General features: G+C 45.4%; 1 protein-coding gene across 2 annotated transcripts; it reads left to right on the forward strand.

Moving 5' to 3' along the window:
- Window positions 1-4035: 4035 nt before the first annotated feature.
- Window positions 4036-24317, forward strand: FBXO21 (F-box protein 21). 2 transcript variants are annotated; one of them, XM_075167239.1, is made up of 12 exons: window positions 4036-4281; window positions 7188-7323; window positions 9143-9237; window positions 11365-11486; window positions 13297-13443; window positions 14293-14426; window positions 14675-14811; window positions 15638-15814; window positions 16594-16726; window positions 19342-19532; window positions 20545-20702; window positions 23673-24317. In XM_075167239.1, the coding sequence occupies exons 1-12, from the start codon at window positions 4043-4045 to the stop codon at window positions 23849-23851; spliced, it is 1848 nt and encodes a 615-aa protein (XP_075023340.1). In that variant the 5' UTR covers window positions 4036-4042; the 3' UTR covers window positions 23852-24317. The 2 variants fall into 2 exon arrangements, with proteins under 2 accessions (XP_075023340.1, XP_075023341.1); XM_075167240.1 differs by lacking the exons at window positions 20545-20702; window positions 23673-24317 and adding an exon at window positions 19635-20529.
- Window positions 24318-24523: the final 206 nt, after the last annotated feature.

A 24523-nucleotide genomic window follows, 5' to 3' on the forward strand; every position in this document is an offset into this window, starting at 1 on the left:
TGGCTGTGACGGAAGTTTGAGCCATTGAAATCACAGGAAAAAAACAGATTGTGAGTACATAGCCGAGCAGCCGCACCTTGTTTAGCAGTGAGAGCACCTCACTGCGAGGGCTGCTGCTGTCCTGCCTTACTCATTCATGTACCCTCCTGGCCAGATTTCAGGGAGGGAGGAGGGAGGAAACACTTCAAAAGCAAGAAGATCAAACCTGTGAGCCTTGCCTTGAGAATCCCTCGTTTAGCAGGAGCCTACAGGCCGAGGCTTTGCAGCTACTCCTCATTACCATGGCAGGGAAGTGGGCAAGACAGCGGGGGCTTCTCTTGTATCCGGGGGCCAGAGCTTGCAGAAGCAGTTCTGGGGCTGTGGAAAAGCAGGAGTGTGGAGCTGGGCTGCGGGCAGGCTCCTGCACCGCCTGACTGCAGTGTTTGCACGCAGCTCTGTAGGGCTGGTTGAGAAATCTGCTGGTGAATAACACTGGGCAAAGTATATTTTTTCCGGGGGCATTCTTAATACTTTAAAAATTCAAAGACTAAATACTGAAAAAGTTGATCTAAAGGAGCAACTGATTTTGGGCTTCTCTTTGTTGGCTTTGGGTGGGGAAAGCAAAAAAAAAAAGTATATCAAATTGTTTTAGACAAAATTGAATATGTTGTCCCCACAGTAACTGCTAATGGAGATTTTAAAATTTTCCAAGAGCAACAAAACTGCCTTAACATATATTCAACTCCAACAAGAGGCATTAGCGCTACTCCCTTCTGAACCTGCTTTTTTATTTTTCTCTCTGTGTGATTGTGGCATGGAACTATGTCTTAACAAAATACTCTTTACAGTACTCAGCAGGATGTCCGGAAACAGAAGACAGTGTTTCAGAATCTCCCCATGCCCAGCATTGAAGTGATGGCTTTGAAGCCAATGAAATTCAATGCAAAATTTCTGCTTTGCTAGAATTCTACAAAATAGGCAAATGTCCACAATTCCCGAGGTTAAACGTGCTCTGCTGCCTTGAGATGCTTTCAAAAAACCCTGGGATCTGTATGCTGAAAAGAGCTTGAGAATAGGCTCCCTGATCTGCAGCAACATCCCCAGCTCTTCTAGAGTGTGCACAATTCCCCAGCCAGTAGATGAACAGAGTAAGATGACTTTCAGCCAGGACTCATTGCTTTTTTGATTGCATGTAGTTAGAAACATGAGTTCTGCCAGCCGCCCAGGGAATTTGATATTCAGTGCCAATTAATTTTTGTAATAGGAACAGGGATTTATTCCCCTGGTTCCCTTAGGCACCTTTGAAAAGCGTAAGCCTCAAAGGTTGGTTTGGATTTTTTTTTTCTGGTGGCCTTTTTCCTGAAGAGCAGTGGTGCCGAGATGAGAAAGGGGACCGGTCTGTGAAGGGCAGCAGCGATGGGGCAGGCAACTCCCAAACTTTCCATTGCAGAGGTTTTCTAAACTCTTCAGATGTGGGTAAATTCTGCTCTGCTAGATAGGTCTCCAACCTCTCGCTGCTCTCTGGTCCTCCTGCTCCTTCCTCCCTCCCCTCAGCACCTCCTCATGTCACTGTGCCTTCATTTGGTTTATAAAACGATGATTTAAGACTGGCGCATTGTCTTTACTCTCACTTTGCATCCCGTAAGACAGGTATGTGTGGAGGGGGGGGGTTAGCTTATTTTGTAGCTTTTTGTGTGATGCTAAGGTAGGTTTCTTCTGAGGAGTAAAGGGGTGGGGAGAGTGGGAGCAGGGATGAGCCGGTGTTGTATTTGATCATACCAGTGCTTTAAGTGGTCAGAAACATGGTTTTCCCCTACCTCCGAGCTCTCAATGCTGCTAAAATCTCTGCCATTCGTACAATGTACTCCAGCCCCCTCTCTCGGACTGACTCTGGCTCTGTTTGCAAGATATCCACATTGTTCTAAAGCATGCACCTCTTTCTGTATAGTTCCAATCTTCTGATTTTATGGAATACTTATGCCTGTTTGCATTACAGTAAAAATAAAAAAGTGAACTAAAATCTAGCAGACCTTGTTCTTCTCTTATCTCTCGTTTTTTAATGCTGAAAGGCCTCTCCTGGTATCTTGGCCTTGCTCTGGTTTGCTACCTGTAATGCCAGAGCACTATAAATAGGATGGTGGCGTCAATCAGCAGTATCTATTTATCTGCAAGACAGAAACACTTTCTTGTAAGGTTGCTTGAGTCACAGCATTACATGTTTCGCATCGTTTATACCACGTCCACTGGGAAAATGCCGCAGTCAAGCAAGGAGGGCTGTTTGCACACATTTGTGATGCTGGAGCCCCAGGAACACAGCAGCAGCACTCCAGGCAGGACCTGAGAGACCTGAGCAAAAAGAATGGCTGCATGGGGCCAGGGGAATGAGCCAGAAGTATGGACATGGCTTTTTAGATGGGAGGGTAGTGTGCTGTTGCGAGGGGTACTAATCTGCCTTTATGTAAATAGATCACTCCTCAGTGCTCCCTGAAGAGCAGCAGGACGTGGATGTGATCAGCAGAAAGATCCTAACTTGTCTGAAGGAGCAGGCGAGAGGATGAAAGGCATCCGTGTGCAGGAGCGAAGGGCTGCTCCCCTGGCAAGCCCTGCGCTGCCAGGCTGGCGTGAGGGGAAGGCACCTGATACATGGCGGTAGTTTTACCTCAGACATTGCTGCAGTTATACCTCAGACACAGCGGCAGTGTGACCTCAGACATGGCAGTGGTGTGACCTCAGACATGGCAGCAGTGTGACCTCAGAGACCATCGTGGTGTGACCTCAGACATGGCAGTGGTGTGACCTCAGACATGGCAGCAGTGTGACCTCAGAGACCATCGTAGCGTGACCTCAGACATGGCGATGGTGTGACCTCAGAGACCATCATGGTATGACCTCAGACATGGCAGTGGTGTGACCTCAGAGACCATCGTGGTGTGACCTCAGACATGGCAGCAGTGTGACCTCAGACATGGCAGTGGTGTTGCCTCAGAGACCATCATGGTGTGAGCTCAGAGATCATCACGGTGTGACCTCAGACATGGCAGTGGTGTGACCTCAGACATGGCAGTGGTGTTGCCTCAGAGACCATCGTGGTGTGACCTCAGACATGGCAGTGGTGTGACCTCAGAGACCATCATGGTGTGACCTCAGACATGGCAGCAATGTGACCTCAGAGACCATCATGGTGTGACCTCAGACATGGCAGCAATGTGACCTCAGAGACCATCATTGTGTGACCTCAGACATGGCAGTGGTGTGACCTCAGAGATCATCATGGTGTGACCTCAGACATGGCAGTGGTGTGACCTCAGACATGGCAGTGGTGTGACCTCAGAGATCATCATGGTGTGACCTCAGACATGGCAGTGGTGTGACCTCAGACATGGCAGTGGTGTTGCCTCAGACATGGCCGTGTTGTTACCCCAGACGCGGCAGCAGACACCTTGGTGCCACCTCAGGCACCATGCTGGCGGTACCTCAGTCCCCACAGCGGTGCTACCGCAGACGTGGCGCCAGCATTACCTCAGGTGCTGCTGCAAACATGGCGGCAGCGGCACTGCCGCTGCTACCGCAGACATGGCGGCAGGGTTACCTCAGTCAGCGCTTCAGCTCTGCCCTGCCAGGCCCTGTCAGCCCGGGGCACTTGCATCCACCTGCCCCCCGGCAGCCTCCCCGGACGCAGGGTCGGCCTTGGTCTCTGACTGCCCAGCTCCACCGGGGCCCGGGGCGACCGGCGGAGCAGCCGGCGTTTGGAGGGACTGGGGTCCCCGGGCCCGCGTCCCCACCGACTCTGGGGACTGACGCCTCTCCTGGGGCATAGGAACTTGCAGACGCTCCCTAGGTGCTGCCCTTGACCGGGAGAGGCGGCGCGCCCCGCTCCGCGCCGCCGCACTTGGCTGACGCTCCCTAGAGCCTACACGGGGAAGGCGCCGCTCCGCTTGCGCTTTGCGGCGCAGCGGCACTTGGCAGACGCTCCCCGGGCCGTTCCTCCGCCTTCGCTCTGCGCCGGAAGCGGGAGACGCTCCCTAACCCCTCCCGCGGGGGGTCGCCCAGGTAAACATCCAAGATGGCGGCGGCGGAGAGCCCGGGCCCGGCGGCGGCGGGGCCGGGGGGGCCGCGGGGCGCGGCGGAGGCCGACGCCGACGGGATGGGCCTGACGGACCTGCCGGGCGAGCTGCTGGAGCTGATCCTCTGCTGCGACGTGCTGGGAGCCGCCGACATCGGGCGGGTGTCGTGCACCTGCCGCCGGCTGCGTGAGGCGTGCCAGCCCCGCGGCAAGGTGTGGCGGGAGCGCTTTCGCCTCAGGTGGGCACCGCCGCCCGGCACGGCACGGACAGGCCCGGCACGGCCCTGCGGGGGGCTGCGCTGGCTGGACGCGGCTTGGCGAGGAAGGGCGAGGGGTGCCGGCGCGTCTCCTCCGCGCCCCGGGGCCGGGCGGGCCCTCTCAGCGCAGGCCGGGCCCCAGCCGGGGGAGTTCCGCTGGCACAGGGGACGGTGCCGTCGGTCCCCTTGGCCTGGCAAGGCCTGTGTGCTCCTGGGGTGGTGGAAGTGCACCCCGCACACCCCATCGTTGTCTCTCTTCTCTTCCCGGCTCCGCAAGGTGCGTGCTGAACCCCTCACGGGTGGGACGAGCCCTGCGGCTTTCTGCGGGGTATCTAACGGGTGAGGAGATGCGGGTGTCCTTCCCGAGCAGGGATGGCAGGATGGACTGTTGCAAGGCTGCATCCCCTCCTAAATCCCACGGGATGGGACCAGGCTGAGCCTGCCACTCGGGGGAGACCAGCCTTCGCAGCCCCTCGCGCGGGGGAGACCAGCCTTCGCAGCCCCTCGCGCGGGGGAGACCAGCCTTCGCAGCCCCTTCCACAGCCGGGCACTGGGATTACCTGCAGGCCCCAGATCCAGCCTGGGGTCTGGCAGTGGTGCGGACATAGGGCCACACGCATACTGGAGTTGTCAGTTGGCCTCCCTCGTCTCGCTAAGGGAGGCAGTGTGAGCTAGCAGCTTCCAAAACAACTGCCAAGACTCGTCCTGTCGCAGGATGAATGCTTTACAGCAAAGAGAGGTGTTTATTTGTAGTGCTTTTGAGAGAGCTATTTTAAAAGAAACCAAAATCCTTTGGATTGACTTTTGCTGCTTTTGAGTTTAGTTTCTCCCAAAGGCAGCCACAGGGTGCCTGATGAGGGCATAGCTGTGTTGTAACCAGTGAAACTGTTAATACTTTACCTCGGAATAAAGCGTGAGCGTTACTGTTGATATTGCTTATGCCACGGTGGTTTCAGCAGTTCTAGAAACACCACTCCTTCTCTGGGTTCGCCAACCTGTCTAGAATAGGGCACGCTCATCTGCTGCCTGATTTTGTCTGTGTTTTGGCACAGGAAAAGTAGCAATATTGCTTTCTCTAATTGCCAGTTGGCTTCTAAAATTTAGCATAGCTCAAATGAGAGGATTATTCTCTTTCCACCAGTGAAAAGGGCTACTGAACAATTACAGCTTCCCCAATTCACCGAGCTATGGCTTGGGATGGCTGTCCAGATCCTTTCACCAATTCAGTGGCTCTAATTACTGAACCGAACCTGAAAGTTTTAAAAATGGTTCAGATCCAACAGCTGAAATTGGATGTGGTAGGTGATTAGCACATGCTGCTGTCCTCCTCTGTCTTTGATAATAGAACTTTTGGCAGGAGTTTGCACATTGACCTTGTCATCCTGGCTGGATTCCATCGTGAGTAATTGCGCTTTATCTTCCTAAAATTTTCAATATAATTTCAACCCAAGAAATTATTCTTTCTCATCCTAAAATAAATGATTGTAATTGTTATTACGACGTGGCTGCATTTCAGCGGTAGATGAATGGCTAGGGATCCATCAGGAGAGAGGTTGTTATATAATGTGAAGTTATTTGGTTAGTCTTCGACTTTATTTTGTAACTGCAGTTGCAGTGTAGTTTTATTATTAACCGGTAGTAAAATAGCTTCCATGTGTGGATGGGCACAACTGTGCCTTTTGGTCAGTTGGTAATAATTTTTATACAGAAGTAATGATTTAAACATTTGGCATTCTCTATTTTTAAAGGTAAAAATATAGATATATAAAATTATATATATGTGTGTATATGTATTTCACATATATATAACCTGAAAAGAATGTAAGGCAATCCATGTAGTTGAAGGAAAATGTTTTGTAAAAACCAGTAATAATTAACAGAATTTCAAAATGTGAAATAAACGCCCCTGTAAATTACAAGAGGCCTTTCTCTTAGCTTTCCTTCCCGTGCTGTCCAAAATATTTCCATCTGCGCTGATTATTCTTCGTGTTTCATACACAAATGATCTCTGTATCTTCAGAACAGTCATGGGTATTGCTGCGCTGGCACCTATTTTATTGCGCAGGGCTGCGTTGTAGGAGCACGTGCCCACTTTGTTAGAAAAAGTGCTGCTGCTCATAGCCCCCAAAACATTACCTGAAGTTAGGTTTTCAGCTGAACCTTGAAACGCTTCTTAGGAAGCTTGGAATGTGTTTTAGCTTTGGACTTTGAGACTCAGTAAAGCAGCTACAGCTTTCTTTTACAAGAAAGGTGTGGGGGTTTTTTTAAATATTTTTTTCTTGTATTAAAAATGAACTGCAAAAGCATTTAGCTGTCACAATTTGACTTCAGAATTCTCTGTTTTCCTCCAGTAGATGTTGCCACCAGCAAGGGCAATAGAGGGAGCTCTGTTTTGTGCATCCTTTTGATTAGACCCCCAAGGCAGTAGGACAAACACAGGACAATGGATTCTCATTCTATTAGATGACAAGTTAGCTTACATGTGATACATCTTCAGAATGGCAAACTTTTTTTATTGTAAAACTCTGCTTCTCTTCTACTAATGTGATACCTATGTTTATTCTGCAAAGCTCTAGAGGAAATCTCAAAAGTGTTTAGGATATTTAGGTATTGAAATAGCTGGAGTGTGAACCTTTTGAAGGTTTCCTGTTCGCACGCTCAGGAGAGCTTACTTATAAATAACCATTAATACGCAGATGAAATCAGTTGGATTTATGCTTTGATGCTTGAGTCAGTCATTGGATTAATTTATACAGTTACCTTTAAAGTTGTACTGTGTCTTGACAGTGTCTCAGCTCCTCAAGTCACAATAAGCAACATTTTACAGTACGGGAGGTTCTCAGTGATGTTGAAATACTAATGAACATGTTCACTTATGTCTTGTGTAGGTGGCCATCACTGCTGAAATACTATAGCCACACAGACGGTGTTAGCTGGCTTGAAGAATACAAAGCACGGCACAGTGCTGGTCTAGAAGCCCAGAGAATTGTCGCTTCGTTCTCCAAAAGATTCTTTTCAGAACACGTAAGTCATCTTCTCTATGTATGTGCAACAGCCTAGCTACTTGTTTAGTACTTTTTATTAGTTTGTCTTTCCTCTCTCTTCACATCTTTTCAACTATGCAGTCAGACAGTTCTTATTTCCTCACTTCATGTGAAAATGCTAGATCACCAGTCAAAAGGGGAGAGAGAGTTCAAAATCCAAAGGTGCAAACTGCATAGAGTCCAAAGCGCACTCTGCATACCGCATTCAGCTGTTGCCGCTGCAGCTTTAAAAGCTCTTTGCTCATTGCTGCATGTTCAGACCGGGCTCTGGGAACTTCTGAAGGACCGATAGTTTGTTGACACATAGCACAGCCTACAAATTTATCTCACTGCAGACCTTGTGCAAGGATACGTTCTGTGAGTTGTCAGAAGTAATTTGAAAACAGGACCAAGGCGCAGTAGGTTCACTGAATTGGAAAGTATATTATTTAAGTTCTTTACCCCGACCGTGACACCAAGATGCTTTTGCATTCAGTGAAAAAGGTGAAAATGTAGTTTCTCAGAGAAGACTTACTTGCATGTGGAACAACAGTTATTTCACTGTCTGTTTGCTTAGTTGATGGCTGTGGGTTTTGGCTAGCTGTACAATTCCGGTCAACCTGAAATGCTGTGAAATAGGCATAAATGCTGCCCATAACTTCAGCTGAATTAAAAAATTCACACAAGAGCCACTAAACAGCCACCCCTTTGTGGCTCCTTTGCGCACGTATTGTGGTCCAGTAAAGAATTCTAAGGTATAGGAGACCCGTGTTGAAGTCCTCTTATCTGATTTTAAGCAAGGGTTGGCACCTAGGTTTTCACGCCTGGAGAAGGTGGCTGTGGGGCCAGTGAGGTATTTGGAGACGTATATCTCTTAGCTGTTCTTTTTGAACTGTTGCACTGTAGTTGCAGCAGATAGACATTTGACCATGGAGAAATGTGTGTCAGGGCATTAACCAGGGGCAGAGGCTCCTGGATTCCTACTGTTTTAATCACGTATGCAAAGACTACTGAGAGACCATTCAGCAATACCCAAAGGCCTAATAATTAGGACCATCTCCTGTGGGACTAGAAACTGCAGCTTGATTCCCTGCTTAGAAATGAGGGGAAGAGACTTTCAACCCAGTTCCACTAGATCCTGCGGAGTGCCTGCTAAGGTACAGTATAATGGGAACTGCTTTTTCCTTACTCTATTAGCCCATGTCCTATACTGAAAAGCTTGAAAGCAAAAAGATTTGTTACAGTTCAATCAAAGCTTAAAAAAGAATTCCGAATTTTGGAAGAAAATCACTCTTCTGAATACAGATACATAAGTGATTGTTTCAAAAAATATTGTTCTGTCAACAAGCTGGTAACTCTGGGTTAATGCTCATCATTAATCAGATGAGGTTTTTAAGCCTAAGTTTGAGGCTGAAATGAAGGCTCCTGCTCCTTCATTCCTTCCCCCAGGAGCAATCTGCCACGCTAGGGAGGATTTGTAGTTCAGTCAACCACAGGCAAAAGCTGACTCCACCTTAAAATTACTTTCAGCTTGGGCCCAGCCTGCATCAGATCTGGTATGCTTGTGCTGGTCCACACACCCTCTGCAGGAGCCCTGAGTGCTGTAGTAGTTAGCTCCAATTGCTGTAGGGCGCTACTGGCGTTCTCAGTGGATCCTTGTAATAAATCGATGGAGTGGAGACTATGAATACTTGGTGAGCTGGACATTTTTAAGATCTTTAAAAAATAGAACAGAATTGGTTTTGGTACTTTTTATGAAGTTAATGTTCTTTTGGAAAGAATCTGTTGTGCTCTGCATAATTCATTGTCTGGTTTGACAGGTCCCCTGTGATGGATTCAGTGACATTGAGACTCTCGGGTGCCCAAGTCATTTTTTTGAGGATGAGCTGATGTGTATCCTTAACATGGAAGGAAGGTAAGAAAGAGTGAGGGGTTAGAAATGGAAGAGATTTTTCCCTTTCACCAATCAAAGGAGAACAGTACTGTGGTGAATGCCCGACCTCAGCTTCTGTCCTTTTGTCGCTCTCATAAAACAACATCTCCAGGCTTACCAAGGCTGGGAAGTATTGCTGTGTGTTTAACTTCAGAATAAATTTAATATTCCCAGAAAAAAACATGTAAACTGTTCTACGAGAAGGAGGTCCTCTGATTTTGCATTGCTGTTTGTTTTTGATTCCTTGCCAGTTCATGACATCTCTCGGGACGTGTTCCATGTACCCTCTTCTCTGCAGGTGTTTCTGTTTAGGGAGTTCCCATCCTCATGTTCCTTTTTTATTTAAACCTGGATCAGTTTGCTGAACTGATTTGCAGGATGGGCCCGCAGCACCGGAGGGAAGCAGGAATACTCAACGAGGATTGCCACCATGAATCCCTGTATCATCAAACTACAGCACTTTTTTTTTTTTTTTTTTTTTTTTACCTCTTGTTGCTTTTCTTAGCTGTAGTGGGTTGGTACAATTTGTGTCCCCAAATAAGCACCTGAGTTTAATTCAGCCACTGCAAAATTTGCAGTTCTGTAAATGATTCAGACAAGTGAAATGCCAAGCAGGTAAATAAAACTTCTGGTTTGCATCTGCCTAGGTATTCTCATCACCATGCTTAACACTGGGCAAGATGAATAAGTCAGTGCTTTACCTGAAGGTTTTTCCGCTGGTAGCGTATAAACCATGCTGATCTTGCTGTGATACGAAGCAGCGATAGATTGCTCTTAATGGAGTCTAATAGCCTTGATTAAAGGGACTGTTAGTAGAGCTTGAACAAACATAGCTGGAATGGCAATCATCTCATTTTTGCTTTTTCACATCCATTTTATTGCCTTCTCTATTTGAACTGGGACTAAACATCTCTCATTTGACAACTGGTTAAAAAGCTTTTGAGACTTTGCACTGGCCAAATGCCTCCCCATAAAGCAGAATTGATGCTAATTACACCCTGATTAAGCTGTAGTCATTGCCATTCAGGAGCATTAGGCTAAATCATTTCTCTGGAAGATATCCCAATAAAGCAGTTGTCCCTATTGAGCATCCCAATTTATTGGAAGAGGATAAAGCGTTACGAGGTTTGATTGTTCTCCTGTCCAGTAGGATGGAGAAGGCTGATCTGACCTGCAGTCTGGAGGAAAGGAAATGTAGGCAGGGAAAGAGGTTTTTTTCTGAAGAAGGAAACTGGACTTGTTTTAAACACGTGGCAAGGGCAGAGCCTGGGAATCAGTAGAATTCCCCCTTTGGGTTTTTTGGGGGCCAGGGCTTTGTGCCATTCCTAACTATTTGGTGTAAAAGTGCTCAGTGAGGCGCTGGGTAACCCATTGCTGAAGGCCAGGGCTTGCTTAGATGCATGTGGTTTGAATGCCTCTAAGTTGGTCTGTCGTATTTCAGGTGACCTCTTCAAACCTGCCCTGGATAGTAACCAGCTCTCTATTGCTGCTTCTTGGGCACTCTGCCTTCACTTGTTACTTGAGAAAGTGACGGGGCTTTACTATAAAAACTGTAAGGTTTTGGACTGTGTGATCTACAGGCCAACTGTTGATCTGTTCCTGCCTTTTCAGAGCAACACAGGTAGTTTTCCTCTGGGGATTTTTTTTTTTCTTCTATTGGACCTACATTCGTGTCCCTCATCAATTTCTTTTTAATGGTGAGAGGATACTTCAAGTTTGATTCTGGAGGGATCCAGTCAGACAGAGGATAATGTTTTATGAATAAACTATAAGATTTTAATCAGATATTCCTGAGCTATTTTAATTAGGATCTGTGTTGTTTCCCATGATACTGTATCTTCTCAAAATTATATATCGGTGATAGGATAGAAATCGGAGATGATAGGAGCAATATTTTGCAAGTGTCTTACATTGTGCTTTTTTGATGACGAATTTCCTCTTAACATTTACCTTTTTTGTTGACTCTTCAGTGATAGCGGTGTTGTCAGACTTGTTTAGAAAAGCAATAGTCTAAATTGTAAACCTGTATTCACTGGAAAAGTTAAATCAAATGTTCACCCTTAAAGTGCTCGTTTAGGGCAATACTACTTTTTGTATTTAAATGTGCAGGAAAGGTCTCACCTGGAAGTACTATGCAAAGAAAATTCTATACTTCCTACGGCAGCAGAATATATTAAAAAATCTGAAGGAGTATCTTCAACGCCCGACTGATCGGCAGTCATTTTTGGAGGGTAAGTCTTTGGCAGAAATCCCATGTAGATTACCTAATGACAGCTTTCCATCATTGTTGTTTTACTTGGAAAGAGCCTTTCCTTGCTTATATTTCAACTAGCCTTTGGACAACAACTGAGAATTAAGTTTGGATTTTTGATGTACCCGAAATCCTTAAAATCTTGCAGTGGTTGCATAGTGTTGCATCAGAATGTCAGGATGACATTAGCTTCTGTCAGTGCTGTATGCTTGAATAATTGCCTGTGGACAGATGCGCTGAAAAGCAGTGGAGAAAATGTTAAAACACTTGCATTTGAATCTTGAACAATGTATTGAGGAAATCAGCAGTAGCTCAGCATCCTAATTAGCTGACGTTGCAGAAGCATTTTAACTGTGGCCCCTGGGCGGAATAGGGCCTAACAGACCAACTGATCCGATTTCGAGTCAGCTCCCTACTATCTCCTTTCCCAAGAGCTTCTCAGATAAGGGCAAGGAGCAAGCTGCAGGCAGGGGGAATTGTTGCAGCTCATAGCCTGTGCGCTGTGGCTTTCTCTTGAGAGCTGTCTGCCTGCTGGACCGTTGAAGCTGTGCAGTGTAGAGTTGGGGAATGGATGGAAGTCCAGTCACGTGGTGGGAAGGCACATGCACCTGATATGAAGAAAGAAAAGGCTTTTCTGCAATTCATGTCCTCAGTCTGGTGGATTATTCTCTTCAAGCTTCCTGTGGAGAAGGTAGTCTTCTGAATGGATCGAAAGCTGCCGGTGTCTGTAGAAGAGTCCCTTACTCTTGGCGTATACCTCAAAAATGTCATAGGAAAGAGTCTCTGACACCAAAGCTGGTTCTTGTTAGTGGCAGTAGACTTTGAAGAAGGGACTGTGTTAGGGCAAAAAGGGAGAGCCAAAAGTGGCTTTTTCTGGAAACAGCCGACACAGTTAATTATGTGACTTAATCGTGTGGGTCACAAATATATGCATTTGTCTGCCGTGGAGGCACTATTAGGGCATCAACAGGTAGTCTTTTGTGAAGTTTCACCTGGTCAGCATGGGGAACACTTCGCGGGGGTAGGGTGGGGGAAGAAAATGTGACTGGGGGCCCTGCTGAAATCCTTGAATACAGGCCTGTTGTGGACGTGCTAACGAAGCAATGTAGGAAGCTGGAAGAGGTATGATCCATGCAAAATTCTTACAGGTGAATACAGTTGATTCCAAAGGTTGAACAATATGGAGGCTTTGGAAAGAGCAGTGGTGACAAGATGACAACAAGAAGATTCTGAGAAAGGGCTATTTTTTTTCTGCAGAAGTTTGACAGAAGAGGCTTGGGCAGAAAGAAAATGAAAATCTGTTCTGTTATAGTGGGTTCTGACATGAAGACGAGAGCAGGCATGGAAGAGAAAGATGAATGTAGCAGAAGAGGGAACGATGAGCAAGAATGATAGCTATGGAGGATATGGCAGGAAGAAATCAGAACTGAAGCAGAAGTGAAGTTGAGATTGTTTCAGGCTCTGAATAAAGACATTGTTTGGGAGGATGCCAGGAGATGCAGTGTGACTGGAGAGTTGGCTGCTTAAGCCTGGTCTAGCGGCATACCCGTTCAATGTATGAATCTACTGCTTTCCCTTTCAAGATGGTGGAGAGGGGGATACTGAATTTAATTGGTATTTTTCATGCCAGCTTAGTCTTTGCATTTTATGTGATAAATCCAATATATGACTGCAAATTTTAAATTTGTGTTCTGCTGCAGTTGCTTGCTGCATGCCTGGAATTTAGAGTAGGTAAAACTCAGCAAAGAAAAAACTGAAGTCCTATTTCTTATATAGTTTGTTTTTTCCAGGTGCTGTTTTAATTGATCAATACTGTAACCCGCTGTCAGACATCTGCTTAAAAAGTGTCCAGGCACAGGTGGATGATATCACAGATAAAGTGCGCAAAGTCTTGCGGACAAAAAATCCAAGGCATCCCAGCTTGGCTTCCAAGGCAGGTACTGTACAGAAGCATATGCTTTACTGCAGAGCATTTCTGCAGGTCTAGATACGGGCACACAAGGTGAAACAGATGTTGAATTATTGCAGCTTAAAGAGCTGTTGTTCTTTATGCCCTGGCAAGCATATTCTGACATTTGCGTAAACCATCATTCAGGAAACAGCCATTTGTTCAGCCACAGGGACTCAATAGCCCAAGGTTGTCAGTCCATCTGATGCTGTCTAAGCAAAAAGAGTTGGGAGGGGAATTCTTCTTTTTTTCATTTGTCCCTGAAGTCTTAAGTAGTCCTGATATCTGTAGCAGAGCTGTGGGACAAGGAATCAACCTCTTTTCTTCTGCAAGTCTCAGAAAGTCAGTAGCAATAGAAAAGGTATGCGCTTTAACATCTCCAAAGGTCAGGCAGCATCTTGCTCCTTGTTTTTTATAAGCACTATCTAATGTTTGCTGTCTTTCAAAGAGAGAATGAGCGGTCCGCCAGTACCTGTATATCTGGAGTGGCCAAGCTGCGACTCTCAAGCAGCGAAAGCACACTTCCCGTGCCTGGGCAGTGTGACATGTCCAGCTGCAGTGCTGCGCTGGCCCAGGTTGGTGGGATCCAGTCCTCCAGCCGCAGAAGGAAGCGAGGCATCACTATTGCGCAGCTGAGGCGCAGGGCAATCCCCTGAGCCAGGCCACGTTGTGAGCGCAGCGCTAGGGCACTGCCGTGGTCAACTCCAGCCAGACTATCTGAATTGAGATGAATCTCTTGTGTTCGTAGTCCATATGAAGAATTTTGGTATAAGGGTCATTGCATAAAGGTTAAGTACACTTGTTTTCTCAGTCTTTATTTCATTGTATGTGTTTTTAGGAGAGGTCCTGATTCCAGAAGTGGAGCTTCAGCGGCAGGTACTTGATGCTATGAATTGTGTCTTATATGAGCAGTTAAAATACAAAGGAAACGAGCTGGATTACTATAACTCCCTGAATTCATACATTCACCAGGTAAGTGTATTTTAGGCAAAAACTAGAAGGCTGCAAGGCTTGAGACATTCTATTTGTGGTGTTTATTTGTTTGAATGTAGTCAGACAAATAATTCTCTCTGAAGAACAACTTGCTTTACAGTCAATATGATGTCATTTTTTAGTGCATATTCTGTCAAGTTGGTGTGTTTTCATTTGTGAAATCAAACCTTGGGGTTTTGTGTTTTTCTTAATATCCCACATGTTTTTATCACATTTTTATCCCCCAGGTTTTGATCCGCAGGACAGGAATTCCCATCAGTTTGTCTGTGCTTTATTTAACAATTGCCAGGCAGCTAGGAGTCAAGCTTGAACCAGTTAACTTCCCTAGCCACTTTCTGCTGCGATGGTGTCAAGGGAAAGAAGGGTAAGTGATCTGCTGAATTTTGAAGTTGTGTCCACAGTAATAAAAGCCAGAAAGCATTTACAGCTCCAGACCTATACAGGAATATTGAATTACTTTCCATGGATAATTACAACCTATATGGAGGAAAAGATCAGATCTCTAAAGAAGTTTTCGCAGAATTCAGCTCTGCTCTTGATGAATGGTAACAAATTTCCTGAGTGTGAAATAATAGTAACCATGAGGTAATGTTTCTCTTATTTAAGAAAACGATGAAAAAGTGAAAAGAAATAAAAAGGTGCTGTTTTCACGTAACCTTTCATACAGAACAGTTGCTGGAGACCATTGCTGTTGTTCTGTGCACTCATTTAATTCTCTGAGTCAGTGCAGGATACATCTTCAACCAGATCATGATCAATTTACAGAAATCTGTATTTTGTGAATGGCACCAGCAGTCCAATTCAGAGCAAGGGTTTTGTCTATATATACCCCTTCTGGCACTAGGCTTCAGATGCCATATGTGTGGGCTCTGTAATACTTTCCAGTGCAGTGTCATAATACAATCTAGCGATAGATAAAGCAAACCTGAAAATAACTGAAGGAAAGAACTGGCATGATGGAGTGAAAATGTCCCGTTAGTTTCTCTGTCTTTTCCTATATATGTTTATCTGAAGAAGAAGCTAGGGGAGAGAGAAGGTAGCGGGTAATCTCTTTTTAGGAGGGAGCTGAGGTATGAATGACACTTCATTTAAAAACAAGCCTGAAAGTGCTGAGGGAAGAACAGAAATAGGTCATCTTGCTTAACCATGAGACCCATCATCACAATTTAGTTTCCTTGTTCTTTCATTAGAAGCACAGATATTTTTGACTACACCTACATTGACGCCTTTGGGAAGGGGAAACAGCTGACGGTGAAGGAGTGCGAGTACCTTATTGGCCACCATGTGACAGAGGAGTTCTATGGAGTGGTGACTTCAAAAGAGGTCTTGCAGCGTATGGTGGGAAATCTCTTAAACCTTGGCAAGCGGTGAGTTGACGGTCATCTCGCCTGTAGGGCCTGTGGAAAAAAGGGCCCAGAGTATACTGTCTGCATATCTGATACTTTTTCACAGTATTTGAGTGCTTTAAAAAGGCATCACTCACCCCAGGGGATCTTGAAAATTCTGTATGTCATGTTGCATTGTCTAGTTGCTTTTAATTACTTGCAGCAGTATTCTGTGGAAACAAGAATATTTAGTAAAACTAGTTCCCTCAAGAAAATGGACAGATCATTTTTTTTCCTTTGTGAAAAGCTGATAGGGACTGTCCACCATTCCCTTAAGAGCAGAGACCTTCATTATGATCTGGTAAGCACAACCCACATGCACAAATGAGCAGTTTCAAAAGTACTGTTGATTTGTAGAAAATCTGGTTTTATTTTCAAATGCCCCTGATAATCACTTTCCCAAGTAGCAATAGGCAGAAGTCACAGAGTGAAAGGATTGCTTTAGGTGTAATTAAGCTAGGGGAACAAAAGCAGATTTCAAAAGGAAATGGCTTGGAGAGTGAATTCTCGATGTAGGATTATTTGACCAAGTAGAATACCAGTGAAGTGGGAGGGTAGAGTCCAATCATCGGTTGTGTAGCGTTTTTCCTTCTGAGCAGGCTGTTGGATGTGATGAGTGACAGACAGTGCCGGAGTCACTCTTACTGAATGAGCATGCCTGTACCTGTAGCATCGTTTTTGGTGACTATCCCTGTACGTCGGAGTACTGGGGGTAGGGGTTGAAGAGTAGCCTTACATTTGAGTTTCTTTTTTGCTGGCAGAGAAAGCACTGATCAGTCTTACCAACTCTTGAGAGACTCGTTGGATCTATACCTGGCCATGTATCCGGACAATGTGCAGCATCTAATGCTCCAGGCTAGGTTATACTTCCACCTGGGAATCTGGCCAGAAAAGGTACCTCGCCACTCGGTCGTGTGTTTTCTGATAGGCTAAGCGCTGTTAACACTAGTCTATTGATTTTTGGACTACGTCAGCTTGCATTACAGTCTGCCGCAAGTTGTTCTGTAATAAATGCAATTGAATGAGTTATCGCATTTCAGAGAATCAATTTCTACTATATGAAGCAGGGAGAAGAGGATGGCTTGCCCTAGGGGAGACTTGTGAGCAGCCTCGAGTCTGAGTCATAATTTATGATTTACTGCCCAAGTCTGACAGCTTGTCTTGCAACCAATACTGTGGACTTCTAGCTGTAAGCTAGAAGAGCATTCTATTTGATTTATGCCTAGATTGTGGTAGTGGTGGTAAAACTCTTGCTGGACTCATGTAAAAGGAGCAATTACCTTATCAGAAAACTTGTAGGAAGTTATCTTTTGTAAATATGACCAAAACTGTTCTCTGAAACCTTAGCCACACGATCAGTGGCTCTTGTAAAAAAGCAACTTAGTATTCCTGTCCTTGGGATTCTTTTTTAATATCACCTTTAGCATAGCAACTTGAGTCCTGCTATCTTGTGAATGTGGGAAAGAAGGTGCCGAGACTTACAAGTTGTCTAAGTTGTCTAGATCATCTGTGTCTTTCACTGAATTGGGAAGGCACGGGGAAGAAGCATGTAACTCAAAAAAGTATTATTTCTTTAGTGTTTCACTACAGCAACGAGGTGTGCCCTAGTCAAAATTTCCTGTACTACTTCAGTGAAGCTGACGCACTTGGGCAATGCCTGTGCCATTTCCAAATGTGAGGTTTGGGTGAGGGGGCAGAAGTATTGGCTGGACAGCTGAGCAGAAAACCAAGCTCTTCCCACCAAACTAACTGAAGCACAGGACTGCTGGAGAAGCTGCTTTCCTTTTGAAGAACCAACTGTGCTAAGCTGGCCATTCCTTTCTTATGGCAGCAAGTTTTAGGGTCACCACAGAAAAACCAGCACAAACTAAGAAATTGTGTACGGGGATGACTCGCTGAGCTGAAATGACAACCGTACGTAAATAGGGGACAGCTAAGTGAAACACTGAAAGATCTTCCTTCCCCTTTCTGGCGCTCAGCGATGTGTTTGTAAAACACCAAGGCTTTACATACTTGCATTTTGCTTCTCCATCAGAACAAGTAATACAACCCCTTGGCTGAGTTTTACATGTAGATTCTCTGCACACCATTGCCAGATGCAATGAAAATGTGCAAATTTGGACTTTTCAGCATTGCATCCTTACATGCATCCAGTTGTTCCAGGCTATCGGGTAGGATTGTAGCTAGCCAGAGAGAATGCTCTTTGTCTGATAGAACAGGAGACACTAGGTTTAATAGACGTCTGCCAGATTTATGGAAAGTGGTACAAAATCTTAAAAGTGAAGCAGAGCTACACAGAATGTTGTCCTAAATGTTTGCAAAGAACAGTAAATGAAATTGCCAAGAATCTGTGGCAGCTGTGGTCACTGTGCTAGGCCTTCCCCTTCTGTAGGATTTTTCAGGATTTTCACATCCTTCTTAAGAGGCCAGCCAGAGAATTAAGGTTGGCCAAGAAGCCTGAGCTGTTTTTCTTCTTCTCATACTTAATTACTCACCTGTTCTTTTTCTGAATTTATTTTCTTCACCTCTTGGCTGATGTTCATGCTCAATAGCCTGAGATTTCTATTCCTCTACTGCTGCTGCTTTGAACTTAGAGTGACCAAAACTTCCAGCGTGTGATCAAGGAGACAATCCTTTTGCCAGGTGCTAAAGTGTGTCAGATTTTGGAACTGTGGCGGCGCTTGAGGTATTTGATGTTGGGACGGATGTACGTGTCTTTTCCCAACCTGTTTAGACAACAGTTTTGTTAAAAGCAAGGAAGAAAAAAAAGGGTAAAACTTGCGTTGCCTGCCTCTAACAAACTTGGCACCAGATGCTCTGATAGTGTGCCAGAGGGTGTTGGTAGGCTGGTATTCTGGATCTACAGGGTTTGCTGCTTTGAGAGCACTTTTAAAGTTGGTGTTCTTCAGTCATCCTGAGACAAGCAGATTCTCTGTCTCTTGTTCACTATTACATGGTGTAGCATCATAGAAGTTATTTGCGTTTTCTTCTGTGCTGCCCTATTTTTCCTCTGCCAGGCTCCCACAGACATGCTGAGGAACTCTTTTAAACTAAAATGTTTGTTGTCAAGTACAGCACAAGTCATCTGGAATCACTTCACAGCAGCAGTTTGGGAGACTAGCAACGGTATTCTCTTAACATTTCAGAAACCTTGAAACGGTCTTGTCAATGCCCTGTGGTCGCAAAATGTGATGCGATTAGCTTGTATGACTTAGTTTTAAGGAGTTACTGTGCTCAACAGTACCCTTCCTTAGAAGTAGGGAGCTTTACAAATAGAAAAGGAGAGGACTGTTTGCAATTTCTGCAGGCTAAGCAAGTGTGAAGAACTCCTTGGGAGTGTGTAGCTAGAGGAAAGGTTCTCAGTCCTGTGTGGAAGACTTATGTGGCAGTCCTCTAGGCCTGGGCACTTAGACCCAGCCTACTTGAGAAATATATCTGTATATATTTGTAAGTGTTGGACTGCTGTAGAGACTTGTTCTAAATCTATCTTTTTGGTTTGGTTGTTGAAGGTTCTGGACATCTTGCAGCATATTCAGGCTTTGGACCCATCCCAGCATGGGGCCGTCGGGTACTTAGTTCAACATACCCTAGAGCATATTGAGCGCCGGAAGGAGGAGGTGGGACCTGAGGTGAAGCACCGCTCAGACGAGAAGCACAAAGAGGTCTGCTTTTCGATCGGACTGATTATGAAACACAAGAGGTGAGCTCTTCAAAACCTTCCCCACGTTAGCAGGCTGTACTGTAACAACAAGCGCAGAAGTGTTTGTTCTGACAGTAATGAGACGTGGTTTTATCTGCCAAGGAGGTACCTGGAATGGAAAATGCCAGGCACGTGCATCTGTGCCATGTACCTCGTAGAAAAATGGGAGCAGCTCTGTCTGTCCTTCAAGAGAGCGAGTGTATTCACTGCTGTTTGCATGCAGAGAGAAGTTTGTGAGGTGACTTGTCTGAGTCATCATATATCACACAGCTAAAATTTCCACAGCCCAGAGCTCTCGAAGAAACATCAGTAATCAGTTAATGAGGGACTGTGGAACAGAATCAACTTCAAAAAAGATTGTAAGATTCCTAAGACAGCTTATGAATCCTTCCCTGTGCTATTATTACCCCCTCTTCGGGCGTTGCACAGAGGCTTTGTGTTCCTGTCTGTACTACTCTGCCAGAATGACATGCCAGCACTGTGTTGCTTTGGCCACTTCTCCAACTCAACAAGACATCTGGAGCATATTTTAAGGGCATCAGCAGTCACAGTTATAATGCCTCACGATTAATCGCATAAATAATCTGAAAATAATGATGGCTTTGTGTCTGGGAGTTCAGTATTGGGATTACCAGGTCTGAGTGATGGGCACGGAAGTAATTGCACAACACAGTAGGATGGTTGATTCTATTTCTTGTTTCCTGTTCTCCTGGTTGCTGATTTCCAGACGTTTTCCCATTTTCATTTCTTGCTCACATTTGGTTTTCCTTTGTCCTCAGCTGTTTGTTCCTGTCTATTTATCCAGTCACTCCTAGTCATTTCCCCCACCTCAAAATACACACACGTACGCACACAATCTTTTTGAATTGATTTCCCTCCGCACCCGCCCTTGTCCTCTCCTCCTTGTGCCAACTCACAGGAGGTTCCTATCCTGTTTGTGCTATATTAGTCTTGAGGAAAAAGAGCTGGCTCTGGAGTTTTCACAGTCTGTGATGTGCGATTTTTTAATTAGATATGGCTATAACTGCGTGATTTATGGCTGGGATCCCGCCTGCATGATGGGGCATGAATGGATTCGGAATATGAACGTCCACAGCCTTCCACATGGCCCCCACCAGCCTTTCTACAATGTGCTAGTGGAAGATGGCTCTTGCAGATATGCTGCTCAAGGTAAGCAGGAGTCTCCCATGTTTACTATCTGTTTAGAAGTACCTTAGGAGAAAGGGATGCTTAAGTGATTAGCTCTTTTAAGTATGAAAGGTAAACAGTTAAGGTTGAGGTAGGAAGGAAAATGATCTTGAATTCATGGCCTGCGTTGTTTGCTCTCCATGAAATCAGTAGTGCTAGGAATGAACGTTAAGGACCAATCCAGTGTAATCTCCTTTTGCCTTAGAAACGTGTTTTGGATGTGACTGTTTTATGGTGTAAACCATGATCATTGCTTTTAAAAGAGGTAATTCAGCTTTAGCTGAAGTCTGAAGTTCTGTCGGCAGCTCTCTTTCTTTGAAATTATAGCTGTGCTTTGGGCAGGACCTCAAAATAGGGTCTAGTGAGAGAGCACGCAAACTTTGCTTATCAGGGCATGGTTCTGAGCAGCTGTCATCAAGAGACTGTATGTGCCAAGATCCCAGAGAACGCGGCTAGCATGGCTTTTAGTGCCACCTCTGATAAGAATGGGGCAAAAGTGAATGTCTCTTCTTAACCTCTTTCCATTTGTGAAATCTCTATCATCCATTCTTTATGCAACCTACCATAAGAAAGGAAATTCTTGTCTGATGGTCAAAATATGATGTTAGGATACAAGAAATGTTGAACTGAGGTTAAAAAGGGGAAAAAACCCTATACACATATCTGTAACTCTACATTGTAAACAGAGTGTTTCTTTGCCTCATGTTTGTCCTTCTCCCTGTGATACGGAGGCATCCCATCCAGCTGGCAGGGCAGCTGCACGGCCTGACTGTATTTTGCTAAGACAAGATGTGGAAGCTGCTGGAGGGGAAATGCTGAACAAAATGCAGTTCCGCTCTTTCACTAGAGGGTGCTCCCTAGCACCTTCTGGTCCCTTACACGTGAGCAAGAGGTGGTTTTATAGGATTGGACACTCCTACCTTTGTAGGTTTAAAGTGCAGGTGTTTTTCACTGTCCTGAGAGTTACTTTATATTCAGTAGTCCAAAAAGATGAAGTGGGGACCAGGAATGTTGCAACTCAGCCTTATGGCTCATATTAGGCAGTACTTGGCCTCTTGGAGAGTCTTAAAAAACAAAAATTCTTGTATGCCATGGGTTGATTAAAATATGCATCTCAGTGAAGACTAATCAGATAATTGTCCACAGTGTTTCTGGGGCTGAGTCATCTCTTATATCTTTTGTCTAATTGTTTATAAACAAGTATAATGCTGGCTGGTTCCAGAGCACAGAGTATTTTTTAGTTGACACCGTCATCTCTGTGGCATCCAAGTGTTTTGGTATTGCTAGGGAAAATTGAAGGGTTTGTCCTTCCTTGCTGAAATCTTGCTACCTGGCTATCCCCTCTAAAATACATCCTCGGATCATTTGGGAAGGGAGTGTTTCATAACTTACTGACCTGACTTTGGGGAGGGGATGATAGTTTTTTACTGAAAGAATCTTAAACAAATCTGCATGCAGAGTTTTATCTAACCAGCTCAGAAATAACACCAAGCTTATTATAGGTAATTGTACCTCAGTTTGAGTCCTTTCTGTAAATTCGTAGGTTGAACTGTAGCTAATTCCAAAACACCTGTTTCATACAGTGAGTTTGGTATCTACCTGTCCGCCCTTGTCTTTCTTTTCTTTGCTTTGTGGCAGCACAGGCCAGATATCTGTGGTTCAAAAACTTCTAGTCAGCATGTTTCTCAGGCTGCCCACCTAGTGCCAAATTTGCTTGTCTTAGTCTCTTCCCCCCTGCCAGCTTCTGTTTCGTCGCTGTGTTTTTCCCTTTGTACACGGCTCGCTGCTCAGCCGTGCTTCTGCAGAGCATACTGGAGTGTAAATTGTTTTCCGCAGTGGTGCAGTACACGAAAAAGGTGCTTTGCAAGCCCATAGGACTGCACCAGCCCACTGAGGTGTAGAAAGCTCTTGTGCTTTCGGCTGCACACACTGATATACAGTAGCTTCAAAGAGGCTGTATGGATTAACACGACTTGTACGTGCTCTCTGTAGTGAACTGAATAGTATCAGAGACAGATCAATTATTCGTGAATTATATTCTCTGCATCCCAACTTGTTCCCACCCTGCCTTGCAGATAAGTCAGACTTTGGGACTTAGGCAGCTTTTGTTTCTACCTGTATATCTGGCACCGTGCTGGAAAAATGACATCATTTGGGGACTGCTGCAGGGCACCTGCGCATGTGATTTACTCCTGGGCTGCCTCCCAGTCACGCTGCTTTACACAAATACTGCGGGAGCAAAGGGGCCCTCGGCTCGGGTTCCTTTTGCGTTTTAATGCTGGCGCTTCTGTGTTGTTTAACTGTTGTGCTTAATCAGGTTATCTTTTAATACAAAGGAGGAAATGGGGTGCTCTGGGAAAGAATCAGTGTGCTCTTCTTGGGGACTTTCTCTTAATTTTGGGAAGTTTGGATTTAGAAAAGTTAATTGTGCTGTTTGAGACGTGCTTGAAAACCAGGCTGGTGACTTGACATGGTCAAGTGACGTAGAGCAAGAAACCACTCGGCTCCTCTACCAGGACAACCTTGTGCAGTCGGCCTCACCTTGGAGCATTTGAGAAGGGTCTCTCCTAGACACTGATCTCCCATGGGACTTGGGGAATCAGAGCTCGGCGCAGCTTCTCCCTGCGCTTAGAGCCAAGACCTGTGACCAACAGAGCGGGAGCAGGTCAGCATCCTGCTACTCTAACCTAACGTCAGACAATGTGGTCTCAGGCATAAAATAGTTTTCATCCACTAGGAAATGGGGTCAGCATCGCTTAGGAGATGAGGCTCTGTGAGCAATCGTACTGGCATACTCTGTGCATATTTTCCTGGATTAGGGGTGTTTTTCTTTAAAGCATCAGGAGGTGGTGTTTCTAGGGACAGAAACAAGACTTGAGAGAGGCGCGGGATTTATTGCCTTGTAGCAGGCCATTTCATGTGGTGATAACTGATTCTTTCCTTTCCTAACAGAGAACCTGGAATATAACACTGAGCCTCGGGAGATCCCTCACCCTGACATTGGCCGCTATTTTTCAGAGTTTACCGGCATTCACTACCTAGCAAATACCGAGCTAGAAATTCGGTATCCGGAGGATTTGGAGCTCACACGTGCCACAGTTCAGAAGATCTACAGTTCAGGCAAGGAGTGAGTGCAAAAGGCATCGTGAGGACAGAAGCAGCTGGAGTGTAGCTTTACCCTCTTTGCAAAACTTGCGTGGAAGGCAAGTTTGGTGACAATCCTTTGGCTTAATGCATTGAAAACTGCATTGAACTTTGTAACTGGTGCTATAGCATCTTTCCGTTGCCTGCCTGCCCATTCTGGCCCAAAGGCACAGGGACACATTGGTAGTTGAGGCCAAGCGTAAGGATCTTGCAGGGACAGTCATGCTAGGAAGCGCGTTGTCCTTTGGAAGGATTTGCGCATACTACTCGTTCTGTGATTGTCTTGCCTAAAAGGTCGATGCAGTGAGATCCCTGGTGTGGAATATGGAAGAACTCTTCCAGAGAAGGAAGTTGCTTGTCCTTGCAGTGTTGTGGGTTTTTTGTTTGGTTGTGTTTGTTTTTTCTAATGTATATCTCACGCAGGTGATAGTTTTTAAAGTCTCTTACGTTTCACTGTTGTCTTCTCTGGTCTGAATTTTTGGTCAGATTTTGCTTCACCTCTGTAGTCCGACTGTTCACAGAGCTACCGTTCCGATTCTGAATATCCTTACGGGCCTGGGAGAGAGCCCCAGCAACAAAAACTGGAGCAGCTAGGCTTCCAGGGGTGGCAAGCGCAGTGGTAACACTGAGGTCCAGCTGGCCACCTCACTGATGATACG

Source organism: Calonectris borealis, chromosome 18, assembly GCF_964195595.1.
Source record: "Calonectris borealis chromosome 18, bCalBor7.hap1.2, whole genome shotgun sequence".
In the NCBI taxonomy this organism is placed as follows: domain Eukaryota; kingdom Metazoa; phylum Chordata; class Aves; order Procellariiformes; family Procellariidae; genus Calonectris; species Calonectris borealis.